Source organism: Tinamus guttatus, unplaced genomic scaffold, assembly GCF_059628265.1.
Source record: "Tinamus guttatus ecotype Peru unplaced genomic scaffold, ASM5962826v1 Tinamus_guttatus_pri_ptg000261l, whole genome shotgun sequence".
NCBI classification, from domain to species: domain Eukaryota; kingdom Metazoa; phylum Chordata; class Aves; order Tinamiformes; family Tinamidae; genus Tinamus; species Tinamus guttatus.
In genome coordinates this window covers 657,748-683,029 of record NW_028288795.1, presented here as the reverse complement: position 1 = coordinate 683,029, position 25,282 = coordinate 657,748, and the positions used below count along the sequence as shown (strand labels likewise).

At 67.9% G+C, this 25,282-nt stretch overlaps 3 protein-coding genes across 3 annotated transcripts; 2 read left to right on the top strand and 1 right to left on the bottom strand.

Moving 5' to 3' along the window:
- The first annotated feature begins 909 nt into the window (after positions 1-909).
- Positions 910-4,589, top strand: LOC148594280 (perilipin-5-like). Its single transcript, XM_088527163.1, is given in 8 exon segments — positions 910-963; positions 1,964-2,092; positions 2,770-2,878; positions 2,881-2,967; positions 3,271-3,353; positions 3,441-3,582; positions 3,924-4,075; positions 4,155-4,589. Coding segments are annotated over 8 exon segments (1,191 nt in total).
- Positions 4,590-5,814: 1,225 nt separating this feature from the next.
- LOC104575988 (perilipin-3) lies at positions 5,815-8,252 on the top strand. Its single transcript, XM_088527107.1, has 7 exons — positions 5,815-5,871; positions 6,131-6,326; positions 6,445-6,527; positions 6,604-6,901; positions 7,071-7,261; positions 7,339-7,461; positions 7,905-8,252. The coding sequence occupies exons 1-7, from the start codon at positions 5,815-5,817 to the stop codon at positions 8,250-8,252; spliced, it is 1,296 nt and encodes a 431-aa protein (XP_088383233.1).
- A 6,397-nt stretch (positions 8,253-14,649) lies between these two features.
- On the bottom strand, positions 14,650-24,108 carry HDGFL2 (HDGF like 2). The gene is made up of 16 exons (XM_088527100.1): positions 24,028-24,108; positions 21,573-21,649; positions 21,352-21,490; positions 19,593-19,772; positions 19,057-19,173; positions 18,843-18,914; positions 18,366-18,513; positions 18,107-18,182; positions 17,712-17,997; positions 17,177-17,271; positions 16,738-16,808; positions 16,367-16,437; positions 16,165-16,266; positions 15,854-16,067; positions 14,946-15,069; positions 14,650-14,701 (listed from the first exon to the last, which is right to left on the bottom strand). The coding sequence occupies exons 1-16, from the start codon at positions 24,097-24,099 to the stop codon at positions 14,650-14,652; spliced, it is 1,896 nt and encodes a 631-aa protein (XP_088383226.1). The 5' UTR covers positions 24,100-24,108.
- Between the last annotated feature and the right edge of the window lie 1,174 nt (positions 24,109-25,282).

Here is a 25,282-nt window from a genome sequence, read left to right as displayed (position 1 = left end):
TCCGGTGCTGGATGCGGCGGGATGGACGCGTGGACGGCGGCGCCCAGGAAGGACGTGGGGGTGCCGGTGTCCCCCAGGGCGCTGAGTGGGGACGCGGCCAGCGAGGGGGCCGGGTGCTGCTCAATGGGTGGCTTCTCTGTACGGGGTGGCCGCAGGGGATAGGGCCGTCCTTGTCCCCCCTCCTGCTCCCTTGTCCCCCTGTGCTGCACAGTGCCAGCGAGGAGGGGGCTGCACGGGGGGGGCCTCCTCTAAAGCACAGCCGGGTGCTGGCACGAGCCCGGTGCCCCCAGGGTGCGTGGGCACCTCCTCCCTGTCCCTGGTTTGGCTTCTCCGGGGTGGAGGGGCCCTGCTGCGCCCTGTGTCCCCTTTCGGTGCCACCTCCGCAGGCTGGAGAGGGGCAGCAGGGGGGGGATTCAGTGCAAGGCGGGGGGGTCTGCGGGTGCCGCGGTCCCCCCAGCAGCCGGGTGACGGCTCCCACGGGCGCTCCCGGCCACCCTGGTGGCAAGGACGAGGCCGTGCCGGTGGCGTCGGGGGGTGCCACCGGGTCCACCGCTGTAAATAGGGTGCGGGAGCGCGGCGGTGCCCGGGCCGCCCGCGCCGGCCATGCATGCGCCAGCAGTTCCGTCTCTGTATGCCCGGAGCCCCCCCCCGCCAATAAAACCTGTTTACAAGAGGCCAGGTCGCCCCCCCGCTCTGTGGGTCATCCCCCCGGTTTTGGGGACATGAGGGGCCCTCCTGATTTGGGGGACACTGGGGCAACGGGTGGTGGCAGGATGCTCGGGAGAGCGGGCGAAGGGGTCGTGGGGGCGCTGATCTGTGGGTAAGAGGGGATGTCCCTGCAGTGCCCAGTGTCCCTGTCACCACGGGTGCACTCGCCCCCACGATGGCTCCCTGTGTCCTTGGCGCACGATGGCACCCACGTGTGGCCAGGAGCAGCTGCTCGTGGCTCAGCAGATGGCTCTGGTCGCGCGCTGGTGGCAGCGCTGGTGGCAGCGCTGGTGACAGCAGATCTGGCTCTGTCACAGCTCCCAGCCCCTCTCCCGTGCAATGAATTCCTCAGTGCTCGGTCTGCAGCCACCATCCGCCCTGGCTCGTTGCCTGCTGCCACCATGTTTGGCCACCCAGGAGGGAGCCGAGGTGGCCAAGCACGTCCCGCTCCCTGCAAAGTGCCCGGTCGTGCTCCCCCTGGCTGCGCAGGTGACTCATGGAGCCCCTATGGGGACAGGCAGTGTGGCCAGCGGGTCCCCTTCCTCTCCCAGTGCCCGCTGTCCTCATCCCAATGGCCCTTGTCCCCATCCTGCTCACCTCCAGGCCATTAAACAGAGCCACTCCAGTCACCAGGAGGCTTGTCCCCAGGGTGTGGGCACCGGGAAGGCCACGTGTCACCTGCAGGGGATATCCTATATGTCCCCGTGTGCCTCTGGCAGGGTGACGGCTGAGCCAGGTGCTACGGGCAACCCGCAGGGGACAACTGCCAGCCAAGGTGGGGACTGCTGCCAAGTGGTGACCCCTGGCCTGGTCACCCTGGGGTGACACAGGGATCACCTTGGCCACTGTTTGGCAAAGGGCTGCCTGGCATGGAGGACACCTGGCATGCGCGGGGGGGGTCACCTTGCATTGGATCCCCAGGAATGGAACCACCTGGCATAAGGACACTCGATGGGGCAGGGGGGACGCCTGGCATGGGGGACATCTGGGAGGGGGATACTTAATATGAGGGTCACCTGGCATGGGGACGCTGGGCATGGGGGTCACCTCGTATAGGGACATCGAGTATGGGGAGGCCACCTAGAATAGGGGCGAGGGACACCTGTTACGGGACAAGGAGAAGGGCCCGAGCGGTGCCCGGCCGGGATCGGGCCCCGTCGCTGTCCCCAGTCCCGCGCCCCCCGACGTGGCCCTGTCCCCCCGAGAGCCCCGCCCCCTCTGAGCCCGCCCTCGCTCGGGATTGGTGGCGGCGCAGACCTCCTCTCCGCTGATTGGCTCCCGCCGCGAGCCCTGGAGCCAGCGCGGCGCGATCGCGACCGGGCGCCGCGACAGGGGCCGCGACCGCGACAGGGGCCGCGACCGCGACAGGGGCCGCCGCCCCCGCGTGAGTAGCGCCCGCGGCACCTGGGAACAAAGTGGCGGCGGGGTCTGGAAAGGGGGAACCCTCCGTCCCCCTCCGTGGGCGGAACGTGACCCGCGGGGACACGAGGGGACCTGCTGCACCCAGGGCAACTTGTCCCCCCCACCTCGGGGACCTGCTCCGCAGGGGACCCTAGTGCACACGGTGTCCCCACCCTCGGGTCCCGTCCCCGGCCAGGGTCCCGTCCATCCCCACCGGGGACCCGAGGGGACCTGCCCTCCATCCCGGTGGCCTCCAGGCTTCCCTGGCCCGGGGCTGCCACCGCCGACGTGCCGGGGCCGGTGTCACGTTGTCACCGCGAGCTTGCGCAAGGCTGCGGGGGGGCCCGGCCAGCGCAGCTGCCGCTGAATCACCGGGCACCGCCGCCCCGCCAGGCCCTTCCCTGCTCAGAGCTCTGCCACTCGTGTCACGAGCTGGCAGGTCTCAGCGGGTGCAGGGGACCAGCAGTGGTGGGGGGCGCTGCCGAAGGCCCCCAGCCTCTTCCTCCTCCAGGAGCGGCTGCTGCGGGTGCCATGTCTGCCGGGAATGCCACCGAGCAGGAGGTGGGCACCGAGGATGGTGGCTTGGAGGGGTGACCATGGTGGCACTGGGGGGCGAGGGGGACACTCGGTGGCCCATCCATGTGTCCCCTCCCTTGGTAGAGCGCGGTGAGCCGGCTGGCCGCGCTGCCCCTGGTGAGCTCCAGCCGCGCCGCGGTGGCGGCCGCCTGCGCCCGCGCTGGGGACCGTCACCCCCCCGCGTCGGGGCGGCCGCCGCCGCTGCCACCAAGGGCCTGAGCACCCTGACGGCCGTCGCTGCCACCGGGGCCCGTCCTGTCCTGGTCTTGCTGCAGCCGCAGAGTGAGTGGGGACAGGGGGCTCAGGGATGGGGATGGCAGGGACAGGGATGGTGGGAATGGGGATCCCGGGGATGGGGATCCCGGGATGGGGATCCCAGGGATGGGGCTCCTGGGGGTGGGGTTGGCTCCGGACTCCCCCATCCCAGCGGAAGGTGCGATGTGGAGCATCCTTCTGCTCCCGCTCCGGCCCTGGCCTGCCGGATCCTTTCCTATTCCGGGAGCGCCAGAGGGGCTCCCGGGCTGCTCCGTGTCCCTGGCTCGCTCCAGGGCCAGCGGATGCTGCATCCCTCTCCTGCCCTGCCAGTTGCCACCGCCAACTCCTTGGCCTGCAAGGGGCTGGACAAGCTGGAGGAGAAGCTGCCCGTCCTGCGGCAGCCCCCAGAACAGGTAACGTTGTCCCCGCGGGGCCGGGAGGGGACAAGCGAAGCCGTCCCCAAGCCGCGGTGCCGCGTGACGCCCCCGTCCCCGCGGCAGGTGCTGGCAGGGAGCAGGGAGCTGGTGGCGTCGGCGGCGGGCAGGACGCGCGCGGCGCTGAGCCGGGCGCTGCCCGCGGGGCTGGACGCGCTGCTGGAGCGCGCGGAGGAGCTGCTGGAGCGGGGGACATCCCAGGAGCCGGGTGAGCGCCGCGGCCCGCCGGCCTTGCCGCCAAAGACGCTCCGGCTCGGCCCTCGCGAGCTTCCCGCGGGCCATCCAAAGCTGGGGAATGCGGAGCAGCGGCGGCTTGAACTCTCACCTGGAAAAGGGAGAGCAAATATAGCCCTCGTGCCGGCCGCACGCCCCGTGCAAGTATTTATAGCACGGGGGCTGTGGGCACGGCCCGCAGCAGAGGTGACCGCGGGGGCTCACTGGGGACTCCGAGGCGCAACCCGGATGCCAGGCCGCCAGCAATGCCCGCGTTCCCGCGGGATGCTCCGGGGCGCCCGGGCCTTGCCCCGCTCTGATGTTTTCGCCCCGCAGCGCCGTCGGCGGAGGGCAGCGGGGCGGCCCCGCGGCGGCCGCGCTCCCCGGCGCGCTTGGGCGCGCTCGCGGCCTCGCTGCGGCACCGGGCGCTGGCCGGGCTGCGCGGTGCCCGCCGCGCGCTGGCCGGGCTCCCGAACCTGCACCGGCTGGTAAGGCCGCGCTGTCCCCACGGCACCGGGCTCGTCCCGCACCCAAGGGTGCTCCCACGCCTTGTTTTTGTCCCTGCAGGCAGAGCAGCTCAAACGAGGCATCGAGGGGACACTGCGGAGCACGTGCCAGCACCTGGGGCTGCCGTGGGGACCCATCGAGGCTGCGGTGCCGGAGACAGCGCCGGGTGCCACCGGGGCCGCATCCCGGCTCGCGGCGCTGCCGGGGGAGCCGCCGGGCCCCGAGCGTCGCCGGACGTCCCGCGCGCGCTCCCTGCACGAGCTGCCGGCACTGGTGCTGGCGCAGGGCCGCGAGCGGGCGCAGCTCACCGTGGACGAGCTGCTGGACTACGTGGCGCAGCACGCGCCCCTGCCCTGGCTCGTGGGCCCCTTCGCGCCCGCGCTCGTCGAGTACCCCGAGGGCAGCCCCGTGGACATGGGCAAGTGGGACGGCTGCCTGGCCATCAGCAGCAGCCACCGCGTCCCCGGCTCGCTGCGGCTCTGCAGCGACTCCTGAGCAGCGGCGAGCGAGGACGACGCTCTACGGTCCCCCTGGGGTGGGGACGAGCTGCCAAAGTGACCCTGGGGTGGCAGAAGCAGCACTCAGGAGCAGCACGTGGTGGCTCTTTGGTGCCTCAAAGGGGGAGGTGACAACAGCACGGTGGCTGCCACAGTGATGAGGATGATGCCCACGTGCAGCCCTGCTAGTGCAGTCTGGGGTCCCCCCCCGTGGACCCAAGTATGGAGGGCATCAGGGTTTCTACTCTCGTAGCTTGAAAACACTAGAAAATAAAGAAAAAGCCTTAAAATGAGCCCTGTCCTGCAATGCGGCCGCTGCGGTGGTGGCCGGGCAGGACCCCCAGCATGGGACGGACTCGGGACCTCCCAACCCCGCGGGTTGGGGCACCCACGTGTGGGGGGCCAGGGGTTACCCCAGGGAGGGCACAGGAGCAGGACACGGTGCCACCGGGTGCCTGCTGGACTGTGAACCGGGACCGTGTGGCACCGACCTTCGCCCCGGTTATCGCTGCCACCGCCGCGTCCCCCGCGCGGCTCCCGCATCCGCGGCCCGGGCCAGCGCTGCCCCCTCGGCCTCAGCGCCGGCAGCCCCGGGGAGCCGCGACCGGTTTGTCCCCCGCTCCCCGCACGTCCCGGTCCCCCCTGCACCGTCCCCGTGTGCGCGGGGAGCGCCCGACCCCGGCCGGTTTAACGGAGCCCCCGGGCGGCCGCTGAGCTCGGGTCGGGGTCGGTGCCGAGGGGTCGGTGCTCCCGGGCCGGGGGTCGGTGCTCCCGGGCCGGGGGTCGCTCGTGGTCCGGGGGGTCCCGCCCCGGGGTCGCCGCCGCTCCCGGGCCGCCCCGGGCCGGCCCCGACGGGGCGGGTCCCGGTCACATGCGCGGGGCGGGCCCCGGACCGGGATATAAAGGCCCGGGGCGGGAGAGGCCCCGAACGCAGCGTCCCGGAGGTGAGAGCGGCCGGAGGGCACCGGGGGAACCGGGTTTTGGCCGCGGGGGAAGCAGCAGCAGCAGCAGCAGCCGCCGCCGCCGCCGCCGCTCCTGCTGCTCCGTGCGGGGCTTGGGACGGGGGTGGCCCCTTCCCCCGTAGCGGTTCTGGGGACTCGGGAGGGCCCTGGCGCTCGCCCCGGCCCGGCCGTGGGGACCTCTGGGGACAAGGGATCCCCCCGGCCCCGGGTGGCCCGTTCCGGGGTGCGACCCGCTTGGTCCTGTTCCCTGCCAGCCCCGCCATGGCCAGCAGCGACCCCAACCCCAACGCGGCCAGTGCCAAGGCCGAGGAGCAGCAGGTGAGTGGGGCTGGGGGACGGGGGGGACGGGCTGGTGGTCCCTGCCTGGGGACAGGGCTCAGGTTACTGTCCTGGGTCCCCCTGTCCCCAGGGTAAAGGGCTGGTGGTGGCTGGGAAATGGGTGCTCCTGTTGTGACCATGCCCTGCTCCAGGGTGGGTAGGGGATGCACGTGCGGATGTCCCCATCGGGTGGCACATGGGTGTGGGCGAGGGGGTGGCACGTGAGCTCCGTCTTTATTTTGGCGGCCCCTGCGCCCAGAGCATCGGCACGCGGGTGGTCAGCCTGCCCCTGGTGAGCTCGGCCTGCGACATGGTGTCCACGGCCTACGCCAGCACCAAGGAGAGCCACCCGTACGTGCGCTCCGTGTGCGACGCCGCCGAGAAGGGCGTCAAGACGCTGACGGCGGCGGCCGTGAGCGGCGCCCAGCCCATCCTCACCAAGCTGGAGCCGCAGAGTGAGTGCGGGCGGCAGCGGCGCCTCGAGGTCCCCAACCTGTCCCTGCAGGGTCCCCAGGGATTCAGCACGGGCAGGAAAACTTGGCAGCTGGTGACAAGTTGTTTCCTTGTCTCTAGTTTCCACAGCCAATGACTTCGCCTGCAAGGGGCTGGATAAGCTGGAGGAGAAGCTGCCCATCCTGCAGCAGCCCACGGAAAAGGTACCACCGCGCTCGGATGCGGGTGGCAGGGTCCCCTGGGACCTCCTGCGGTCACACAAGGTGTTTGCTTTTCCAGCTCATCTCGGACACCAAGCAGCTGGTGACATCCACGGTGACCGGGGCCAAGGATGTTCTCACCAGCACCGTGGCCGGGGCCAAGGATGCAGTGACCAGCCGGGTGACGGGTGTGATGGACATGACCAAAGGGGCCGTGCAGGGCAGTGTGGAGCTGACCAAGTCGGCGGTGACCAGCGGTGTCAACACAGTCATGGGCTCAGCCGTGGGCCAGATGGTGGTGAGCGGGGTGGGCTCTGTGCTGGAGAAGTCGGAGGAGCTGGTGGATCACTACCTGCCCATGACGGATGAGGAGCTGGGTAAGGAGCTGGCAGCAACTCCCGGAGCTCCTTGGGGATGCCCAGAGCCTGTGTGGGACCGATGGCATCGCCCTGGGCCGAGCAGGCCACGTGCAAGAGCTCGGGAGATGCCCTGCAGGGCCTGGTGGCCTTGCGGGACCCCTCAGTGGCCCCGGCTTGTGTCTTGCAGCCAAGCTGGCCACGGCGGTGGAGGGCTTCGAGCCGGAGCAGCAGAAGCAGCAGCAGAGCTACTTCGTGCGCCTGGGCTCGCTGTCGGCCAAGCTGCGGCACCGGGCGCTGCAGCACTCGCTGGGCAAGCTGCAGAGCGCCCGCCGGAGCAGCCACGACGTCCTGGGCCAGCTCCAGAGCACCCTGGACCTGGTAGCACCCGCCTCCCCGGCCACCGGCGCCACCACGGCTTGGCACGGGGCCACCCACACGGGGCTGTCCCCTTGCAGGTGGAGCACCTCAAGCAGGGCATGGACCAGAAGCTGCAGGGCGGCCAGGAGAAGCTGCAGCAGCTGTGGAGTGAGTGGAGCAAGAAGCAACCGGGAGGCGGCCAGGACCTGGTGCAGCCGGAGGTGGGTGCAGGCGGGTGCCGGGTCCCCAGGGTCCCCCTGCGCGGTCCTCACGGTGTCCCCTTGCAGGCTGGGGCACCGGGGTCCCCCCGCTTGGTGCTCACTGTGTCCCCTTGCAGATCAGGGTCCCCAGGGTCCCTGGGGTCCCCCCACATGGCACTCACGGTGTCCCCTTGCAGGCCGGGGCACCGGGCCCTGGGGTCCCCGCGGTCCCCCCGCTTGGTGCTCACGGTGTCCCCTTGCAGGCCGGGGTGCCGGGGTCCCCCCCTTGGCGCTCACGGTGTCCCCTTGCAGGTCGGGGTCCCCGGGGTCCCCCTGCTCGGCGCTCATGGTGTCCCCTTGCAGGTCGGGGTCCCTGGGGTCCCCCCATGTGGCGCTCATGGTGTCCCCTTGCAGACTGGGTCCCCAGGGTCCCCCCATGCCGTGCTCACGGTGTCCCCTTGCAGGCCGGGGCACCGGGCGCGCTGGCCGCGCTGCGCGGGCTGGCGCAGCAGCTGCAGGGCACGTGCCAGCCGCTGCTGAGCGGCCTGCAGGGCCTCCCGGCCGGCGTGCAGGACACGGCGGCCCAGGTGCGGCACAACGTGGAGGAGCTGCGCGCCACGCTGGCCGCCGTCACCTCCCTGCACGACGTCACGGGCGCCGTGGTGGCGCGCGCCCGCGGCCAGGCCGCCGCGGCCCGCGCGCTCATGGACGAGCTCGTGGAGCACGTGGCCCAAAACACCCCCCTGTCCTGGCTCGTGGGGCCCTTCGCGCCCGCCGACCGGAGCCTCATCGAGGAGCAGGGGACCGAGTAGGGGCCCCGTTGCAGCTCCCATCTTGTCCAGGAGCTCCTCATCTGCCCCCAGGCCCCATAATTAGGAGCTCCATCCTCCTCTTCCTCCTTCTTGCTTGGCAAAGGCTGCAGGAGCCTCCCGCAGCGGTGCCACCTCTCCAGCCTTGTCCCTCCATCCCCTCTCTAGACGGGGAGGTGACACCCTGGTGTCTTGCTCTCCTCAAGTGCCTTTGGGGCTCTGTCCCCCATGCTCCTACTCCCCACTCAGTGCCTAAAGCCTGCGGTGCCTTGGAGTCCCCTGTGTCCCCCCTGGCCCTGGGGTGACGTTGTCCCCAGGGTGGTGCCGTGTTGAGCCCGTTGCTGGCGTGGGAGCCGCGTGGACTCTGTCCCCGTGTGTCAATAAAGTCCGGATGTCCCTGCAGCGGCTCTGAGGTCTCATGTGTGGGATGGGGACGTGGGGCTGCCGGGGTGGAAGCCGGGTGGGGGCTGTCACAGCAGCGCTGTGACCTCATCGGTGCCACGGAGTCACCGCGCGGGACGGTCCCTGCGCCGGGGCTGCTGCCACCTCCATCCGCGCGCGGCGCCCATGGCCCAGGGTGAGCACGGGGGGCCCCAGGGCTGCCCCCCATCCCGCGGCAGGGCCTGGACCCCCTCCTCACCCCCCGGGGTGGGTGCCCCATGGGTGCAGGGCGTCCCCTGCTCCTAGGGCCTTTCCTGGCACGGTGACAGTGCCAGGCACAGGGACAACGCTGCTCCCCTGCCCGCCAGCCCTGTCACCCCGCTCTGTCCCCCACCCCAGAGCCCGATGTCACCCAGCCCGGCGCCGCCGATGCCCCCCAGGCCCCGTCCTGCGGCGCGGGGACCCCCTGGCAGCAGCAGGTCGGTGCCGGGGCCGCACGGGCGCCCGGGCAGGACGCGGCAGCCCCCGCGCTCAGCCCGGGCCCGGCGCAGTTCGCGGTGAACAGGGTCCTCAGCGCCCCCGGCACCGCGGCCGGCAGCCCCAGCGAGGAGCCGGCCCCCGAGGACAGCGGGGCCGGGCGTGAGTAGGGCCATGGGGACGAGGCCGCAGGGGGGACACACGCGCTGTCCCCTCGCTCAGTGCCCCTGTGTCTGCAGCCACCCGGGAGCCCGAGGATGAGACCGAACCGCGGCCACCCCAGCAGGTGCCTGGGGGGCACAAACAGCCCCCGGGTGCTGGGGTTGGGAAGGGGGTGCTGAGCTGAACGGCTCCAGGATGGAGCTGTGGGGCTGGGACTGGGAGCTGTGGGGCTGGGAGATGCACGGCTGGGAGCTGTGGGGTGGCAGTTGTGGGGCTGGCAGCCGTGGGGCCGATGCTGGTAGCCATGGGGCTGGGAGCTGTGCAGATGGCAGCTGTGGGGCTGGTGCTGGAAGCTGTGGGAACGGGAGCCACTAGGACAATGCTGGTAGCCATGGGGCTGGTGCTGGTAGCCATGGGGCACCTCCCTGCCCAGGGCAGCCCCAGTGACCCTCCCTGTCCCCGCTGCAGGACAGTGGCCCTGGGGACAGCCCCCCTGGGCAGGCCACCAACGCACCCCTGCCCTCCATGCTGGGCACGGTGGCCGGGCAGCTGGTCCTGCACAGCGTGGACCGCGCGCTGGAGCGCTCGGAGCAGTGGCTGAGCCACTACCTGGGTGAGCGGGGACGGCTTGGGAATGGGGGGGTCCCACAGGATGTCCCTGTGTCCCCATGTCCCACACTGGGGGCGGTGCTCCAGGTTAGGGGGCCCCCATGTCCCAGCGCAGGATCCGGTTCTGCATCCTGTGTTCCACAGCGGGGGATGCTCAGGGGTCCCCCATGTCCCAGCCCGGGATGTCACTCTGTGTCCCACACTTTGGGGGGGTGGTCTAGGTTAGGGGGGTGGTCCCCATGTCCCAGCGCAGGATCCAGTTCTGCCCCTCCATGTTCCACGGCTGGGGATGCTCAGGGGTCCCCCATGTCCCAGCCGGGGATGTTCCTCGGTGGCTTCGTGACGCTGTGTGGGGCGCAGGGACGTCCCCGCGGTCCGTACCAGGGCGCTGCGTGTCCCATCCCTGCCAGGAAGCTCCTCAGGGCTGGGCTGGGGGTTCCAAGGTCCCTGTCCCCCTCAGCGGTGTCCCCGCTCTGCCCAGCGCCCTCCCTGCTCCCTCCAGCACCGACGGAGCCATCGGAGACCCCGGCCGGGAGCCCCGAGGCCACCGGGGGCCACCTGGGCGCCCGCGCGGTGGCCGTGGTGCTGCAGTGGCTGCGGCAGACGCGGCTGGCCATGCAGCACGGCCTGGTGCAGCTCTCGCAGCTCCTGCACGCGGTGAGCGCCCCGCGCCACGTGTCCCCAGCGTGTCCCCAGCGTGTCCCCAGTGTGTCCCCAACGTGTCCCCAACGTGTCCCCGTCCCCGCAGGTGGAGGCTGCCCAGCAGGACTCGGCCGAGCGCCCCGGCCGGGAGCTGCTGCGGGCGCTGTGGGCGCAGTGGAACCCGGAGCTGCAGGAGGAGGCGCCCAGCAGCGCCCAGGCAAGGCCGGCCCCAAAGTGTCCCCACCGCGTCCCTGCTGCGTCCCCAGCGTGTCCCCTGTCCTCGCGCCATCCCCATGTCCCAACCATGTCCCCATTGTGTCCCTGGCATGTCCCCACCGTGTCCCCACTGCATCCCCTTGTCCCTGCTGCGTTCCCACCACATCCCCACTGTGTCCCAACCAGGTTCCTATGTCCCCGACATGTTTCCACTGTGTCTTCACCATGTCCCCGTGTCCCTGCTGCAGTCCCAATGTGTCCCTGCCATGTCTGCATGGTGTCCCCACCATGTCCCTGATATATCCCCCATCACATTCCCATGTCCCTGCTGTGTTCCCAATGTGTCCCCACTATGTCCCCGCTGCGTTCTCAATCTGTCCCCACCGCATCCCTACCACGTCCCCACTGCGTCCCTGCCATGTCCCCACCACGTCCCCGTGTCCCTGCTGTGTTCCCAATGTGTCCCTGCCACGTCCCCATGGTGTCCCCGCTCTGTCCCCACCATGACCCCATGTCCTTGTTGTGTCCTCAGTCTGTCCCCACTGCATCCCTACCATGTCCCCACTGCATCCCTACCATGTCCCCACTGCGTCCCTGCCATGTCCCCAGCACATCCCCGTGTCCCTGCTGCATTCCCAATGTGTCTGTGCCACATCCCCATGGTGTCCCCACCATGTCCCCATGTCCCCACCACATCCCTGCCATGTCCCCACCATGTCCCCACTGTGTTCCTAATGTGTCTCTGCCATGTCCCTGTGATGTCCCTGCTGTGTCCCCGCCATGTCCCTGTGTTCCCACTGCATCCTCAATCTGTCCCCACCACGTCCCAGCCGTGTCCCCACCACATCCCCGTGTCCCTGCTGTGTTCCTAATGTGTCCCTGCCACGTCCCCGTGGTGTCCCCACCATGTCCCCGTGTTCCCGCTGCGCCCTCCATCTGTTCCCCCCCCCCACATCCCAGCCGTGTCCCCACTGCATCCCAGCCATGTCCCCACCACATCCCTGTGTCCCTGCTGTGTTCCCAATGCGTCCCTGCCACATCCCCGTGGTGTCCCCATGGTGTCCCCACCATGTCCCCATGTCCTTGTTGTGTCCTCAGTCTGTCCCCACTGCGTCCCTGCCATGTCCCCACCACGTCTCTGTGTCCCTGCTGAATTCCCAATGTGTCCTTGCCACACCCGCATGGTGTCCCCACCATATCCCCAATGTGTCCCCACCGTGTCCCCACCACATCCCTGCCATGTCCCCACCATGTCTCTGTGTCCCCACTGCATCCTCAATCTGTCCCCACCACATCCCCTTGTCCCTGCTGTGTTCCCAATGTGTCCCTGCCATGTCCCCACCGTGTCCCCACCACGTCCTCGTGTCCCTGCTGTGTTCCCAATGTGTCCCTGCTGTGTTCCCAATGTGTCCGTGCCACATCCCCATGGTGTCCCCACCATGTCCCCATGTCCCTGCTGCATCCTCAATCTGTCCCACCATGTCCCAGCCATGTCCCCACCACATCCCCGTGTCCCTGCTGTGTTCCCGCCACATCCTCGTGGTGTCCCCACCACATCCCCGTGTCCCCGCCGTGTCCCCACTGTGTCCCCCCCCACGTCCCCGCGGCGCTGACCCCCGCGCCGCCCGCGCAGGTGGAGCAGCAGGTTCTGGACGCGGGCCGGGCGCTGGCGCAGCAGCTCCAGGGGCTCTTCCTGCAGCTCCTGGCGCACGGGCGGGCGCTGCCGGCGCCGCTGCGGGAGGCGGCGCGCGGGGCGCACCGCGACCTGGCCCAGCTGCATGGCGCCTTCGCGCTGGCCGCCTCCCTGCAGGGGCTGCCGGCCCCGGTGCTGGCCCGCGGCCACGCGGCCGTGGCCCGAGCGTGGGCCGCGCTCGAGGAGCTGCTGCAGCTGCTGCTGCGGCGCCCGCCGCTGCCCTGGCTGGAGGCGGCCGCGGCCGCGCGCGCCGCCCACGGGGCCGCCGGCACCGCCGACCTGCTGGCCACGCTGCGGGGCTGCCGCCGCTGACGCGGTGCCGACGCGGCTCTGACGCGGCGCGCGTGGCCCCACCAACCGGGCTCCGCTCCGCGCGGCCGCGCGTCTCTCTCTTTGGTGACGGGGCCACCTTGGCGCTGTGCACGGGTGCTGGTGGCCCGAGCGGGCCCACTGCATCAACAGGGCTCCTCTCTGTGCTGCCATCACGTCTTTGGTGACAGGGACACACACAGGGCCACTCGGGGTTGATCGCGAGTCCTGGTGGCCCAAGTGGGACTGGCTGTGGGTCTGGTCCCGGGGTTGCAACAGCCTGGGGTGAGGGGGGGACAAGGGACGGCTCCATAGCCTCCCGCTGGCACAGGGCACGTCCCCGTGTTCCCTCTCCCTGTGACATCTCCCCAGGACGAGGCTGCTGAGACGGCGCCCGTCTCGTCCCGTAACTTCCTTTGCTTCCCGGGAATTGGGGATGCTGGGACTAGCCCATCCTGCCATGGCCACTGCACCAACAGGGCTCCTCTCCACGCTGCTACCACATCTTTGGTGACGGGGACACACACAGGGCCACCTGGGGTTGATCGCGAGTCCTGGTGGCCCAAGTGGGACTGGCTGCACCAGCCCAGGGCGAGGGGGGACAAGGGATGGCACTGTAGCCTCCCGCTGGCACAAGGGGACATCCCCGTGTCCCCACGTTCCCTCTCCCTGCAGCATCTCTCCAGGATGAGGCTGCTGAGATGGCGCCCATCTCATCCCATAACTCCCTTTGCTTCCCGGGAATTGCGGATGCCGGCACTAGCCCATCCTGCCATGGCCACTGCACCAACAGGGCTCCTCTCCGCGCTGCCACCACATCTTTGGCGACAGGGACACACACAGAGCCACCCTGGGCTGATCATGGGTCTTGGTGACCCAAGCGGGACCAGCTGTGGGTCTGGTCCCAGGGCTGCACCTGGAGCAGGACAAGGGACGGCTCCGTAGCCTCCCGCTGGCACAAGGCGACATGTCCCCGTGTCCCCGCATTCCCTCTCCCTGCAGCATCTCCCCGAGCGGAGGCTGCCCAGACGGCGCCCGTCTCGTCCCGTCACTCCCTTCTGCTTCCCAGGAATTGGGCAAGAGGCGCGGGGGGTTGTTTGGGTTCTGTTGACGGCGGCTTGGAGCGTGAGATGAGCCCGGAGGGACAAGAGGGAAGCGAGGCCGGGCTCCCCCGCACAAACACGGCTCAAGGCCGCGGCGCCGCGCAGAGCTGGGAACGGCTTTGTTTTCCAAACACAAAAGCTGCCGGTCCTTGGAAAGAGCAGAGAGAAGGGCACGACGAGGCCAGCGCGAGGCAGGACACGGTCAGAGATGGCACCAGCCCCCAGTGTCCCTCTGTCACAAGAGGTGTCCGGGCTCAGCCCTGTTGTCTCCAGAGGGCAGAGTTTGGGGCTCCGGGAGGCCCCGAGGGCTGGGAGAAGCTTCCATGGATATGGTCAGTCCCAACACAGCCTCCCCCTGGGGACACTGGAAAAGATCAGGAAAACAGGAGGGTGGTGGTCACAAGTGGGGACAGGGAGAGCCCTCGGTGCCCCCCATGGGGACAGAGGGACCAGAGGGACCCGAGGCCGGGGCGCGGGGACAGGGCTGCCCCTGCCCTCCCCTCGTCACTTCAAGAACCAGACACGAGGGATTTTCATTAAAAAAAAAACCTTTATATTCATTTCATGGCGGTTGAAATCACAAGAAATTAGGTGGAGGAAAAAAAAAAAAAAAAAAAGAAAAAAAAAAAGCAAAGGAGGGGACAAACACAGACAAACCGCCCAGCCTCCCGCCGCGGTCGGTGCTTTTGCAGGGCCAGGGGACAGGACCTAGGACATCAGCTACGGAGTGGAGAAGGGGGACGCGGGGCAGGACGAGGCCGGTGTCCCTGGGCAGGGTTCCCCTCGGTGACGTCCTCCATACGCAGCCTCAGCTCTCCTCGGCGTCCCCTGCGGCCTCGGCGCTGGGATAATCCTCTTCACTGCGGGCAGGAGCAGAGACCGGGATCAGCGGGAGCGGAGACCCGGATCGGCGGGAGCTGCTCCCCTCCCGGCCACCCCCCTGCCCCTGGCATCGTCCCCAACTCCCCAAGGTGGGGACAGCCCCTGCCCGCTCTGCCCAGCGCACCCGTGCGCAGCTTCCTGGCGGGATAACGATGGGAATGGGGTGGATCCAGAGGGGCCGGGAGCTCCGGCCCCGGCTCTGCCCCTCACTCACTCACTCACTCGTTGTGGGTCTCGGCGGCGGCTGCCTCGGGCTCTCCCGCTCCCTGGCTTTTGTCCCGCTCCTTCTCCTCGGCGCCGTCCGCTTTTTGGGACAAGGACTCTCCGTTGACGGGACCTGACAAGTCTAAAGCGAAGGGAGAGGTTCAGGCGCCCAGGCCCCCAGATCTCACCCAAACGTGAGGCAACACGGGGACACGCGGCCACCTCCGGGCTCCTGCAGGGGACATGTGGCCGAGCGCCTGTCCCCAAACCCCGACCGCAGCAGCTACGATGGGGAGGCCCCCGGACACCCCGTTGCCCCGGCCGGAGGCAGCCGCCGGGACGGATTTTCCCTGGCGGCTGCTCCGGGAAGGCGCCGTCTCCTGCAGCAGCACCAGGACGTCCCCAGCAGGGACCTGGCTGGGCCCAGGGCCACGGAACGATGGAAGATCCTGGTCGGGAGCTGCCTGCGCAAGAGTCCGAGTGGGCGGCCAAGGGCGGCTCCGAATTCCTGCAGCTCCCTGGGGCCCGGAGCAGCTGGGAGCACAGGGCGATCCCGGAGGCTCCGGGGCGAGGGTCACCTCTGCTCCCCCTTGGCATCCCACCGCCCCGGGGCGAAGGCGCAATCCCTATATTTGGGCTCACTCCACTTGGGAAGCTGGGATTCAACCGCCCTTTCCTGAGACGGCTCCGCAGCCCCTGCCCTCTTCTCCAAACTGCAGCAAAACCCAAAAATATCACGGGCAAACGAGGATTTCCACGAGCCCTTTCCCCTGTCTGCACCCCTAGTGAACAAGGGACCAGAAATGCCACATGTGGCTGCAAATCCCTGCACTGCTGATTCCCGTTTAGGTCCCAGGGCACCAGCGGGAGCTGCTGCGTCCCAGGAGGGCCCTGGGAAGCACCCCGAGCTGCGCAGGGAGCGTTACCAGCACTCGTCTCCTCTTCACCCTTCTCATTCCGCATCTCTCCACTGGACAACTTCTCCTGCCCCTTCTCTGCGTCCCCCTTGTCCTTCTCCGGCCCGGCTTTGTTGGCTTTCTGGATCGCTTCCATCTTTGGTCCCAGGACGCGTGACTTCAAGCGGGTGTAGACCTCGGCGGCTTTCTCCATCACGTCCTTGTTGGCTTTATAGCGACGGATCTGCGACAGAAAGGGGGCCGAGGGACCCGCGCTGGAGCCCGAGCGGCCCCCCAAAGGGCTCAACTCCCTGCTCGGGGGGCTGGGCCCTCCAGCCGACCTTCTTCAGGGTGGCCACCACGTCCGTGTGCTTCTGCAGGATGTGCGAGGTGACCTGGAGCGAGCCCAGCTCCTCCAGCGCGTTCAGACACCGCTTGATGTCCTGCGAGGACGGCACGAGGTCAGGAAGGGCCGGGAGGACCTTCCTCGCGTTACGCCCGGCCACGGGCAGCGGGACGGGCAAAGCGTCCCCGGACACTCACCGGGTTATCGACCTTCAGGGCAAACTTGATCTCACTGTGAAGCTTCTGGAGTTTCTCTTCAACTGTGGGCTCTGGAATAGCAAGAGATAGGCAAAACAGCAGGTCACTGGTCTCTGGTGCAGAAAATGCCACTGCCCAGAGCTCAAGGTGCCTGCAGGAAGCTCAGTTCCCTCAAACAACATCATTCCAGGACCACAACATCATTCCCAACATCATTCCAGGACCACAACAGCCTGCGTAGGGCCCAGCACAACCACACAGGGCCCTGCGGGAGAGACGCTTCCCTTCCAGGATGGGGGGGATTCGTCCTGGATCCCTTCTCTCTCCTCCCCAAACATCTCTTCCTGTCTTGGGTACAACCACTCTCTCACCCTTTTTCTTCTCCATCCTCCTTTCTGGGATCAGGTCAGACTTCTTTCGGCCTCGTTCCACTTTCGGAGGCCTGCAGGAGCAGAAGGAAAGAGCCAAGATGGTTCAGACACCTGCAGGCCTGGAAGCACCGTCCCAGCCACGCTCGACCCCTGCCCCAGCATCCCAGGACTGCAAAAAGGCAGAGCCCAAAGCAACGTGTCTGAGACCGTCCCCAGGATCTTCCCCTGCAACATCAGAGACCAAAAATGAGAGGGAAGCTCAGACTGGAGCCTCTCAAACACCTTCTCCAGCCCCCACAGATGCTGCTGTCACTGAGAGCTGCAGAAGGGACCCCCATGCCCACGCCAGGGTCTCAGCCAGGACGGGCAGGGCCCTGGCAAACGAACGTCCCTGTCCCCAGAGAAGAAAGCGCCAAGCCCAGGGAAGGGGGATGCTGACTTGCTCCGCGGCTTCTCCTCCGCTCGGCCTCTCTTCTCCTTCTGATTCGGTTTCCTTGACAACTCCGAGGGCTGCTTCTTCGGCGGCTTCTTTACCTTGGAGGAGAGAACAATGCAGGCGAGAGTGGCCGCCCCTTCCCGCGCTGCCCCGAGCCCGCGGGGCCACCGCCAGCACGAGACAGGAGCCTGGGGACACCGGGGACACCGCGGCTGGGAGCTCTCGACAACCCATCTCCGAGCTCCAGCCCAGTTCCACCGACCCTTCCCTGCTCCCAGGGGCTGCCTGTCCAACCGTCAGGGCAGTGAGAGCCCCGCAGAGGTGCCAGGACTGCAGCTGGTGCCGGGAATCCCGGGCTAGGGGAAGAGCTGCTTTGTACAAGCACTGCCTTCCCAGTGCTCTCCGGGCAACTCCGGGATCACAGAGGATCAAGACTCAGGTCACCGCCAGTCCTGGAGGTCCCTGCTGACCTGACAGGAGGGGACGGGCTCTGCGTGTCTGCCCCCAGCTCCTCACACCGCCACAGAGCTGGGCTCACCTCCTTTTCAAGCTCTAGTTCGGAGTCTGAGGAGGAGGGGGCCTTGGTCCGGCCTTTCCGGCCCTTCTTGGCCACCTCCTCGTCAGCGCTGCTGTCACTGTCCGAGTGCATCTCCTCGCTCTTCTCCGCTTTCTCCTTCCTCTTCTCTTTCTCCTCCTTCTCCTGCTCCCGGAGCCGACGAATCTCTTCCTCCTGCTCCCTCTTCCTCTTCTCCTCCAGCTCCCGTCGTCGCTCTTCGTCCCGCCTCTTCCACTCACTGATGCGGTCCACATCGCTGTCACTGTCACTGCAAAGGACAGGGCACGTTGGGACCCCTCACGTAGAGGGGGACACTGGTGACCCCCCAGCCTAGCCCTGGGGGTGACAGTGTCCCCGTCGGGCTGTGTCAGTCTCACCTGTCGCTGCTGGAACTGGTTGGGACGCGTTCGGGCTTTGGCTTCCTGCCGCGGGGCTTCGGAGGGGGTTTCTCAGCTGCAAGACAACAGGCAGATGCTCAGCACGAGCCCAGGCTGTTGCTCTGGTAAAACAGCCCTTATCAGAAGGACAACAGCTTTGGGCCCGAAAAAGTCCACAGTAAAAGGCCCCTCTGGACCCCTGGCAGAACCCCCCAAGCTCACGTGCTCTCCCGGTTCCTGAGGGCCTCCCTGGCATTACCTGGCTTCCTGCCCCGTGGAGCTTTCTTCACAGACACATCTGAATCCGAATCGGAGTTGGAGTCCGACTTGGTCATGTTCACAGCCGCACTTCCCATCTCCGAGTCCGTGTCCACTTTGGAGTCCGAGTCGGAGGCAGACTCCACCTTCTGCAAGCACAGAGTGGGACAGGTCGGGAGGTGGCCACTAACAAGCCCTAGCACATAGGAACAAATGACCCAGGCAGGTCCCTGGGACACAAGCAAGGTCCCTTGTGTCATCGAACGCACAAAGGGTCCATGGGGACAGCTCTGCCACCCCCTGTCCCTCCTCTCCGCAGCGCCCCAGGGCAGGGCTGCCTTGGGTACAAGGTGTCCCCCCCAGGCCATGCCAGATCCCAGCAAAAGCCACATCCCTCAGCTCCAGGCTGGCTTGTCACGCAGGGCAGAGGGGCAAAGAGCCAAGTGGCACAAAGCTAATGACTGCAGGAGTCTTTTACCTTCTTCTTCCTCCCTCCCGCAGGCATCCTCCGGGGAGCCCTGGCCACCGGCTTCTTCTCGGGAGTAAAGTCCTGGAGGAAAATGGAGGGATTAAGGAATGAGGAGCCGTCTCCTGGTGGCCTAGGAGGCCAGTGGGTTTCCCCTGCAGCCGGACTCAGTGCCGTTGCCTCCTGCAGCTCCTCCAGCACCACTCGCAGCCCCAAACCCGCTCACCTGGTCGCTGTTTTTCTCCGACTCAGAAGACGTCTCCGAGTTCTCTTCCTCTGTCAGGGAGGGGCTGCCCTGATCCAGGTCACTGGAAGATTTCCGAGGCCGTTTTGCCACCGGCATCTGCTGGCCAAGAACGGATGCCATGAGAGAAGCCCATCCGTCTCCACCCGCGACAGGAGCCAACAATTCCTGGCCAGGGGCTCTGCCCACCCTCCCTCGGCAGCGCTGCAGGAACAGCCCCACGTGCTGGGAAGAAACTCTGGATGCAGCTCTGGATGCAGCTGGACTAAGCGAGACGGCTGCGAGACCCCCTAACCCAACACAGACCCCGTCTCCCAGCGCAGCACATGGAGGAATTGGCTCCTTCGCCTCCTGCCACGACAGGATCTTCCACTTAAGAGGGACGTGCAGATCTGTGGTGGACCCAAAAACCATCTCAGAGCTTCCTGGTGACCAGGCCGCCCTCCTGTCCTAACCCTAACCCCAAACCCTAACCCTAATCCCTAACCCCTAAACCCTAACCCTCAGGCCGTGCTCACTTTCATAGCCAAGGCCTTTCTCTTGAGCGCGCTGTGATCGCTGCCCCGGTCCGAGTCCTCGTCGCTGTCCATCTTCTCCGCGGCGGCTGCGGCGATGGCAGCGTCGTCCTCGTCGTCGCCTGCGTCGCTGCCTCCCATGGGGTCGTTCTCGGCAACGTCGCTGTCCGAGGAGCTCGCGGGCTAAAGAGAGCAGAGACGAGACCTGTGTCATTGTCCTGGCAGGGCTGGGATGTGCTGGGATGGAGAGGAAAGGGGGTGCAGGAGGGTGAGGAGCGATGGAGAGTGGCACCGAGCGGGGAGGTGCACGGGATAGCGTCCCTGTGCGGCACCGTCCTGCTGAAGGGGCCACCAGGACAACGTTCTGCAGCACTGAGGACGCTCAGCCGACCCGCTTCTAATTCCCCTGCGCCCCTTTCCCAAAGCCCCGACGTTCCGTCCCCTCCAACATGGCCAGCGAGACCGTCCCTCCGGATGCCCCGGCTCAGGCTGCACCACCGCGCTCTGCCGAAGCGCCCGCGAGCGCCGCAGCGAAGCCTGAACGCGACGGGAGCAGATCCCAAACTCGCCCTGCCCTCGAGGGGCCCGAAACGCTGGGCTGGGGGCTCAGCCCTCAGCTCAGCTCCTGCTCCCTCGCTCCTTGTCCCACGTCCGAAGGGCTCCCGGCCTCTCCTCGGCCCGTCGTGGCGTTCCTCATCCGCGCGCACCGCGCCGAGGGCGGCTCCGCTGCCGGCCCCTGCACCCTTCCATTCTCTTCGTGCCCAGCAGGACTGGTATCCCCTAGTGTCGGGATTCTTCCAGCACTGAAGCCTTCCTGCTGGAAGGGCCTCCTCACCCTTGACTTTTCCTGGCATCTTTCTTCATTTGGGTCTCAAAAGCAAAAAAAAAGAACCCAAAAAAACAAAACCAACTGCTTCTGCCTCAGTGTCATCTTCTGCTTTTCCAGCTGCTTCAATCCCATACGGCGGTTGGTGTTCGGGAACCTCCAGCCTTGCTGGGACCTCTGGCGTTGCCTCAATCCCAGCGTCTCCGGTCACAGCCAGCCCCTCGGGAAGGGGCTTCCCATCCCTGTTGGCATCGGAGCGTCCCGGGCGGCCTCCGGGCTCTGCCTCCCCCACCTACCGCGACCTCCCGCCCTCCTCTGCGCTCCAGGTCCTCGGGAGCCTCCGGGCTCTCCGTTCCCCTCCATCCGTGATCCAAGGTCAGCCGTGTCCCACAGCTCCTCGCTGCCAACCACATCCCGGCAGCAGCGCGGCCCGGAGCGGCGCCTTCCCCGCGCACCGGAGCCTGCCGACGCCGAGGCCGTCTCCGGAGCTCACCCTAAAAACCTTCCCCTGCCTCCTCAGGCCACCTTTGGACGCCTGCGGTGGAGGTGGCTACACACAGCACACCGTGTCACACGGTTATTGTCACAAAGCGTCCCCCGCACACGCAAACCATTGGCACCAAACAGCCGCGTGTCCCGGGGCAGTGGCTTTTGTCCCGGGACTTCGGGAACGGTGCAGAGGGAGGGCCCAAGCGTCCGCACGGGGACCTGCGGGTCTCGCCGCTCCAGCAGAGAATTCCCGGGCGGCTCAGGGCAAGCGGCAGAGCCCCGGCTTCGTCACCAACACGGGCAAAGGTGCTGGGAGGATGAGGAGGGCCGGCTGCTTCGCAGAGAGGGGCAGAGCAGGAAGGGGAAGCGATCCCGAGAAAGCCGGAGCAGCGGAGCGCAGCAGCGGAGAGAGCGCGGGGGAGCCGGGCAGCCGCCCGCCACACTCACCGCAGGGGCACTGTAACTGGCGTGAGGGTTGTTCTGGATCTCCCACAAGCCTTCGTTGAAGCCTTTCCTCTTGTTGGGTTTCCCGTATTTGTCCTTATACTTTTCATAGGGGAACAGGTCTTTGGGGCCCAAGAAGGCGCTGGAGAGAGACAAAGCAGAGGTGAGGCCAGAGCAGAGGCAAAAGCGGGGAGAGCTGCGGAGGGGAGCGAGGCCGCGCTTACGTCTCGTGGGTGCCGAAGAAGAAGATGGGGTACTTGTTCGGCGGCGGCTTCACGGCGCCGTCCGCGATGTCGTCGATCTGAAAGGAAACCCAAAGCGGGAGGTGGTCAGAGAGAGGCTCCTCTGCGAGGCGCCCCGGCGCGCTGCCCCCGCGGGACGCCCCGTCTTCGCTCCGGGCGTCCTGCGTCCTCGTGCTGCGGGGAGACGTCTTCGGGGAGCAGCTCCAGTCCTCCTGGAGCGGCCGGGTCCTCGCGGAGCGTCCTTGGCGCCGGAGCCGCCCCGGCGCCGATCCCGCCGGCGCCTCCAGCCGGTCCGGCCTGCAGATCCCGCTGGGAACGGCGGGGGTCTCCGGGCAAACCCGCGCCGGCCTCGCGCGCACGGAACCCCCCGTCCCGCGCACGCGTCCGCGGCTCCTCCTGAGCCCTGTCCCTGCTCCGGCTGCTCCGGCCGGGGCTCCGCCGGGCGGCCCTGCAGCGTCACCCGTCCGACCACGCGCGGGGTCACCCCTGCCCAGCAGGGACCCCCCATGCAGGACCCGGAGGGGCGCATTCCCGGCGGGAAGGGGAGCTGGAGGCCGCGCTCCGGGCGGGATTTCTCCAAGGATGGGAGCCGAAGGCGCCAGCACGGGAGGCCGGAGCGACGCTGGGGCTGAGCCCAGAGGGGACCCGGGTGTCCCCAGGGTGCGGAGGAGGGTGCCCGGAGGGGGGACACTCGGTCCCTCCGCTCCGGTACCAGCGCACAGGACCCTCGTCCCGGCCGGCACCGACCCGCATCCTGCTGGGGATGCTGGTACCGGATCCCACCCGCTGCCCGGGACACGTCTTGATACAGGTACCGATACCAGAGCTCCGTGCCCGCGCGGGAACCGGTACCGGACCCGATCTCGGCACAGGGCTGGTCCCGGCTCCCCAGCCCCGAACTGGACCCCCAACCTGGTACAGCCCCATCCCAGCGCGGCTGCTGGCTCCAAATCCCACCCCGCTACGAGCGCCAGACCCACACTTTGGTACAGGTACCGGTATCAGACCCCCAGCCCGGTACCGGCCCCAGTCCCGGTGCCGACCTCCCACTCCAGAGCTGCCGGCATCCCAGGCCAGGACCCGCATCCCAACCCGGTGCCACTAGGTGCCCCATTCCCGGTACCCGACTCCTGTCCCAGACTGGTTCCGCTGTCCCGATTCTGCTGTCTGGGTCCCAGGATCCCGGTCCTGCTATCCCAGTCCAGGTGCCCCTCTATCCTGGTCCGGGTGTCCCAGTTCCAGCATCCCAGTCCCACTTTCCCAGTCTGGATGTCCCACTATCCTGGTCCGGGTATCCCACTATCCTGGTCTGGGTGTCCCGGTTCCAGTATCCCAGTCCGGGTGTCACGGTCCGAGTGTCCCGCTCTCCCAGTGCGAGTGTCCCGGTTCCTGTATCCCGATCCCGCTATCTCCGTCCCGCTATCCTGGTATCCCGATCCCGCTACCCCGGTCCGGGTATCCCACTATGCGGTCCGGGTGTCTCGCTATCCCGGTTCCGGTATCTCGATCCCACCATACCGGGTCCGCTATCCTGATCCCGCTATTCCGGTCCGGCTGTCCCGCTATCCCGATCCGAGTGTCCCGGTTCCAGCATCCCGATCCCGCTATCCCGGTCCGGGTGTCCCGCTATCCTGGCCCAGGTGTCCTGGTCCGGGTGTCCCGATTCCGGTATCCTGATCCCGCTATTCCGGTGCGGGTGTCCCGCTATCCCGGTCCGGGTGTCCCGGTTCCGGTATCCCGATCCCGCTATTCCGGTGCGGGTGTCCCACCATCCCGGTCCGGTTGTCCAGGTTCCGGTATCCCGGTCCCGCTACCCCGGTCCGGGTGTCCCGCTATTCCAGTCCGGGTGTCCCGCTATCCCGGTCCGGGTGTCCCCGTTCCGATATCCCGATCCCGCTATTCCAGTCCGGCTGTCCCGCTATCCCGGTCCGGGTGTCCCGGTTCCGGTATTCCGGTCCCGCTATCCCGGTCCGGGCGTCCCGCTATCCCGGTCCGGCTGTCCCGGTTCCGATATCCCGATCCCGCTATTCCAGTCCGGCTGTCCCGCTATCCCGGTCCGGCTGTCCCGGTTCCGATATCCCGATCCCGCTATTCCAGTCCGGGTGTCCCTCTATCCCGGTCCGGGTGTCCCGGTTCCGGTATCCCGATCCCGCTACCCCGGTCCGGGTGTCCCGCTATCCCGGTCCGGCTGTCCCGGTTCCGATATCCCGATCCCGCTATTCCAGTCCGGCTGTCCCGCTATCCCGGTCCGGGTGTCCCGGTTCCGGTATCCCGGTCCCGCTATCCCGGTCCGGGTGTCCCGCTATCCCGGTCCGGGTGTCCCGGTTCCGGTACCCCGATCCCTCTATCCCGGTCCGGGTGTCCCGCTATCCCGGCCCGGCTGTCCCGGCCCGGCCGTCCCGCCCGCTCCCCGCCGCTCCCGCCGCTCCCCGCTCACCCTGGCGGGCCAGTGCGGGTAGCCCTTCATCTTGGCGAACACCAGCTCGCCCGCCCTGAAGCTGTGCGGCATGGCGGCCGCGCGGGCCCGCGGCGGCGCCGGCGCCACGGCCCTCGCCCCGCAGGATGTCCCGCCCCCGCCGCGCCGCGCCGCCGCCGCCGTTGGCTGCGCGCCGCGCCGCTCCGGGCGGCCGGGCCAATGGGAGGCGAGGCCGGGGCACGGCGGGATAACGGGATTGGACGGCGGTGCCCCCGGGGAGGGGAGGGGGGCGCGCGAGGGGCGTGGCCGGGAGGGGGCGGGGTGGGGGGGGTGGGGGGGATGGGGCTATGGGGGCTATAAGGGGTGGAATGGGGGTGTAGGGGCTATAGGGGGTGGGATGGGGCTATAGGGGCTATGGGGGGGGGGGGGGCAATGGGGGTGTAGGGGCTATAGGGGGTGTGATGGGGCTATAGGGGCAATGGGAGGGCAATGGGGGTGTAGAGGCTATAGGGGGTGGGATGGGGCTATAGGGGCTATGGGGGGCAATGGGGGTGTAGGGGCTATAGGGGGTGGGATGGGGCTATAGGGGCAATGGGGGAGCAATGGGGGTGTAGGGGCTATAGGGGGTGGGATGGGGCTATAGGGGCTATGGGGGGGCAATGGGGGTGTAGGGGCTATAGGGGGTGGGATGGGGCTATAGGGGCTATGGGGGGCAATGGGGGTGTGGGGGCTATAGGGGGTGGGATGGGGCTATAGGGGCAATGGGGGAGCAATGGGGGTGTAGGGGCTATAGGGGGTGGGATGGGGCTATAGGGGCAATGGGGGAGCAATGGGGGTGTAGGGGCTATAGGGGGTGGGATGGGGCTATAGGGGCAATGGGGGGGCAATGGGGGTGGAGGGGCTATAGGGGGTGCGATGAGGCTATGGGGGCTATGGCGGGGGCAATAGGGCTATGGGGACTATAGGGGGGCAGCGGAGTTGTCCGTGCACAGCCCAAGCCGGGGCCGGGGACAGCTCCGAAGTGTCCCGGGGAAGGAAGCTGCCCCAGGGGAGGATACGGAGGAGCGGGAAGCCCCAAAGGAAGCCTGAGCTGACCCACATCTCTGTGAAATTTATATATTAAAAAACCCCTCTTGAACCAAATCCAGACAGTGCAGAGCGAGATGGTGGGAAGCGCCGGCTGCGACGTTTGCCCATCTCTACCTCCGTTTTTATACTGATTTTAAACCAATCTGATCCTTTTTTTGTCTCGCTCTGGCTGTCCTCAGGCCAGGCC